The following is a 3,950-nucleotide window of genomic DNA, read 5'->3' as shown; positions in this document are numbered from 1 at the left end:
GATGCTGAAGCTGAAACTCCAGTACTTTGGCCACTTCATGCGAAGAGTTGACTCATTGGAAAAGACTCTGGTGCTGGGAGGGATTGGGGGCAGGAGGAGAAGGGGACGACAGAGGATGAGATGGCTGGATGGCATCACCAACTCGATGGACATGAGTCTCAGTGAACTCCAGGAGTTGGTGATGGACAGGGAGGCCTGGTGTGCTGCGATTCATGGGGTCACAAAGAGTCGGACACGACTGAGCGACTGATCTGATCTGAACCAGATTTTGCCCTAGTTCAATACAAGTATGATATATAATTTCAGTTGTCTTCTTTTAACAGCAAACTGAGATGCTTAATGTTGTGATAAACACCATGTATGGCTTGCTCACAATAACTACTTTATGACTTCCTATCTATCACTCAACACCAAGTCTAGGAAATTTACTTCTCATGAGTTCTTAAATTACCATTTGAGCATACAATCATTTATCTTATCCAATTACTTATCTCATGCTTTCCATCCTGGCAAAGTATACTACCAATTATGTTTGAATAACTTAGTCCCTAATGGTTAAGTACCTGGTATAATTTTTCAGACTCCCCCAGTTTTCATGGTTAGATGATATAACATTTCTTTCTACAGAACATTTCTGTTATATTGATATGAGAAGACTTTTACCACATTGCAGTTCATTATTCTCCAAATAAAATGTCAGCCTATCCCTGTCTATCCTATGAGTCTGACATCTGGAAGGGAGAGAGCAGACAGGAAAACAAGGGAAAGCAAATCCTCTCAATCACCTCAGGCTGTGGAGACCTGACTAAAGGCCGAGTTGATCCTGGCTCAACCAAGATCACATACGTATTATTAGTTTCATTCCGCTTCTTTTTTTTCCTATTGTTACCCACAAAGGTTATTCAATTTGCACTTAATTTTCAATCTTAATTCTTTAACAGCAACAACAAAAAACATAATTGTCTTACCTGGATTCCAAAATCGGTGATTTTATCACACTCAGACACAGAAAGTTCCTTTAATTTTCTATGTCTGGAAAGTGTCATCAAACCCTAAAAATGTTTAATATAAAGATTATTTGATAATACATTAGTATAGAAGGTGTATTTCCAATAAGATAACAACAGTTTATGCAACTAAAAATATTTAGCTTCTGTTTTATATTTCTTTAGACTTAATCATACAATCACTTTGGTTAGGCAACATTATTCAATAAAATTTTCAGGTTATCTCTAATGTTTTACAAAAAGTATTACAAATCCTAGAACCAGAAAACTTCTTATCTTGCCTCCTGTTTTCAGGTAAATGTTACATGAATCAATGTAAAGAAATCTTCAGTTGCCTAAGTTTACAGCTTTATTTTATTTGAAGACACTTCATGTGGCTAATGAATCTATTTATCAATAAATTCTTATTTATGCTTAGCCTAAAATCTGAAAATCTTTAGCTCATTTTATTATATTTAATTGCTTGGAGGGAGAAGAAACACATCTTTAGGTAAAGGCCCATAGACAGATAATTATTCACTAGTAGTTCATTTCTTTTTTCAGGCTAAAAGTTTTGTTTCTTTTTATTTAAAAAAAATAGATTTCACTTTCAGCTCTTCACTTTTTTAATGTGTGGTTTTGTTGGTGCTCAAATGATAAAGAATCTGCCTGCAATTCAGGAGACCCAGGTTCAATCCCTGGGTCAGGGAGATTCCTTGGAAAATACTGGCAACCCACTCCAGTTTTCTTGCCTGGAGAATTCCATGGACAGAGAGGCATGATGGGCTGTAGTCCATGGGGTGGCAAAGAGTCAGACACAACTGAGCAACTCACTTTTGCTTTCACTTTCGTCGGTTGGCCCATTTCTCAGTACCTATTCTCCTAAGCTGGTACAACATTCAGTTAAGGAACTGACTGTTGTGCCTTATAAATGCCATCCTTCTGTTTTGCATTCAGGATCATGTTACTTTTCTATTTCCTGTATATGCTTCCTAGACTATATAGACTAGAGCAGTTTCTCCTCCTTTTATGGTCCCAGAGCTGGCTGGCAGGGGAAAATGCTGGAAATGGTATATGATTTGTCCTTTTCACATTTTATTTTCAGGACTGATTTACCTTTTAATCATAAAAACCACATTTGGACTATAATTGAAAATGGGTCATGCAAGTATTATATGCTGTTTTTTTTTACCGATTTACATATTGGACCTTTCATTTTTCAAAAATAAAATGCATATCAAAGAGAAGAGTACTTGAAATTCTGCTTGATTGAAGTCACTTTTAAATTACAATTTCTCATTTCATTTAACAGTTCTGTACGCCACACAAAAATAAAATGACCCAATTTATTCATTTCATTGCAAATGTGGATTCCTTTCCTAGGAACACATTATATTTTCTGTCTCATTGTTTCAAAACAAAGAATGGGCACTCTGTGAAGCCATCACATGTGGTCTGGGTTCCAGATGTGGATGCTGTTTTATTCATGTTAAAAGAATTGGAATTTAGATACTCTCCCAATAGAAACTAAATTGTTTGAACAAAAATATCAAGTAAGTGATTCAGTTTTTCTATTTGCCCTATGCTTGATAATAGCTAAACATGTTTTATTATTCTATGTGGAATTTGTTTTATGAAACTATCTCTAAATAGTTTCTCTGAAGTTTTCACTTTTTATTGCTTCTATGTAGGCCATGTTAGAAATTTTTTAAATGAACTATAATGAAGTATACTTGCTAAGTATGACATTTAACAGACTATGGACAGATAATTAGAGGCCTTGGCACTGAAATTTATAAATGCTCCAAATTAGAAGGTGTTCTCTGAAGCAAATGATGGTTCCAACATTTTACAGTCTTTCTTTATACCTTAGAAGTCTTGAATCTCAGGTCTAGAGAAAATTCATTCATTCTTAATTTATTATTCATTAGATAAATATTTAATTAGCATGTATTATAAAGCAAAGGAGAAAAGGAAACATATAAACATCTGAATGCAGAGTTCCAAAGAATAGCAAGGAGAGATAAGAAAGCCTTCTTTAGCGATCAATGCAAAGAAATAGAGGAAAACAACAGAATGGGAAAGACTAGGGATCTCTTCAAGAAAATCAGAGATACCAAAGGAACATTTCATGCAAAGATGGGCTCGATAAAGGACAGAAATGGTATGGACCTAACAGAAGCAGAAGATATTAAGAAGAGGTGGCAAGAATACACAGAAGAACTGTACAAAAAAGATCTTCATGACCCAGATAATCACGATGGTGTGATCACTCACCTAGAGCCAGACATTCTGGAATGTGAAGTCAAGTGGGCCTTAGAAAGCATCACTATGAACAAAGCTAGTGGAAGTGATGGAATTCCAGTTGAGCTATTCCAAATCCTGAAAGATGATGCTGTGAAAGTGCTGCACTCAATATGCCAGCAAATTTGGAAAACTCAGCAGTGGCCACAGGACTGGAAAAGGTCCGTTTTCATTCTAATCCCAAAGAAAGGCAATGCCAAAGAATGCTCAAACTACCGCACAATTGCACTCATCTCACACGCTAGTAAAGTAATGCTCAAAATTTTCCAAGCCAGGCTTCAGCAATATGTGAACCATGAACTTCCTGATGTTCAAGCAGGTTTTAGAAAAGGCAGAGAAACCAGAGATCAAATTGCCAACATCCGCTGGATCATGGAAAAAGCAAGAGAGTTCCAGAAAAACCTCTTTCTGCTTTATTGACTATGCCAAAGCCTTTGACTGTGTGGATCACAATAAACTGTGGAAAATTCTGAAAGAGATGGGAATACCAGACCATCTGATCTGCCTTTTGAGAAATTTATATGCAGGTCAGGAAGCAACAGTTAGAACTGGACATGGAACAACAGACTGGTTCGATATAGGAAAAGGAGTTCGTCAAGGCTGTATATTGTCACCCTGTTTATTTAACTTCTATGCAGAGTACATCATGAGAAACGCTGG

At 36.3% G+C, this 3,950-nt stretch overlaps 1 protein-coding gene across 1 annotated transcript in view; it reads right to left on the bottom strand.

The window, feature by feature from the left end:
- The window catches only part of FBXL13 (F-box and leucine-rich repeat protein 13), a 203,763-nt gene that overhangs the window by 35,453 nt on the left and 164,360 nt on the right, over positions 1–3,950 (bottom strand). The window contains exon 16 of the mRNA XM_010848085.1: positions 969–1,052. Coding sequence (XP_010846387.1) covers positions 969–1,052 — 84 coding nt within the window. The remainder of the gene's footprint in view (positions 1–968; positions 1,053–3,950) is intronic.

The sequence above is a fragment of the Bison bison genome, unplaced genomic scaffold, assembly GCF_000754665.1.
Source record: "Bison bison bison isolate TAMUID 2011002044 unplaced genomic scaffold, Bison_UMD1.0 scf7180017864260, whole genome shotgun sequence".
Lineage (NCBI taxonomy): Eukaryota > Metazoa > Chordata > Mammalia > Artiodactyla > Bovidae > Bison > Bison bison.
This window is presented reverse-complemented; position numbering and strand designations above follow the sequence as displayed.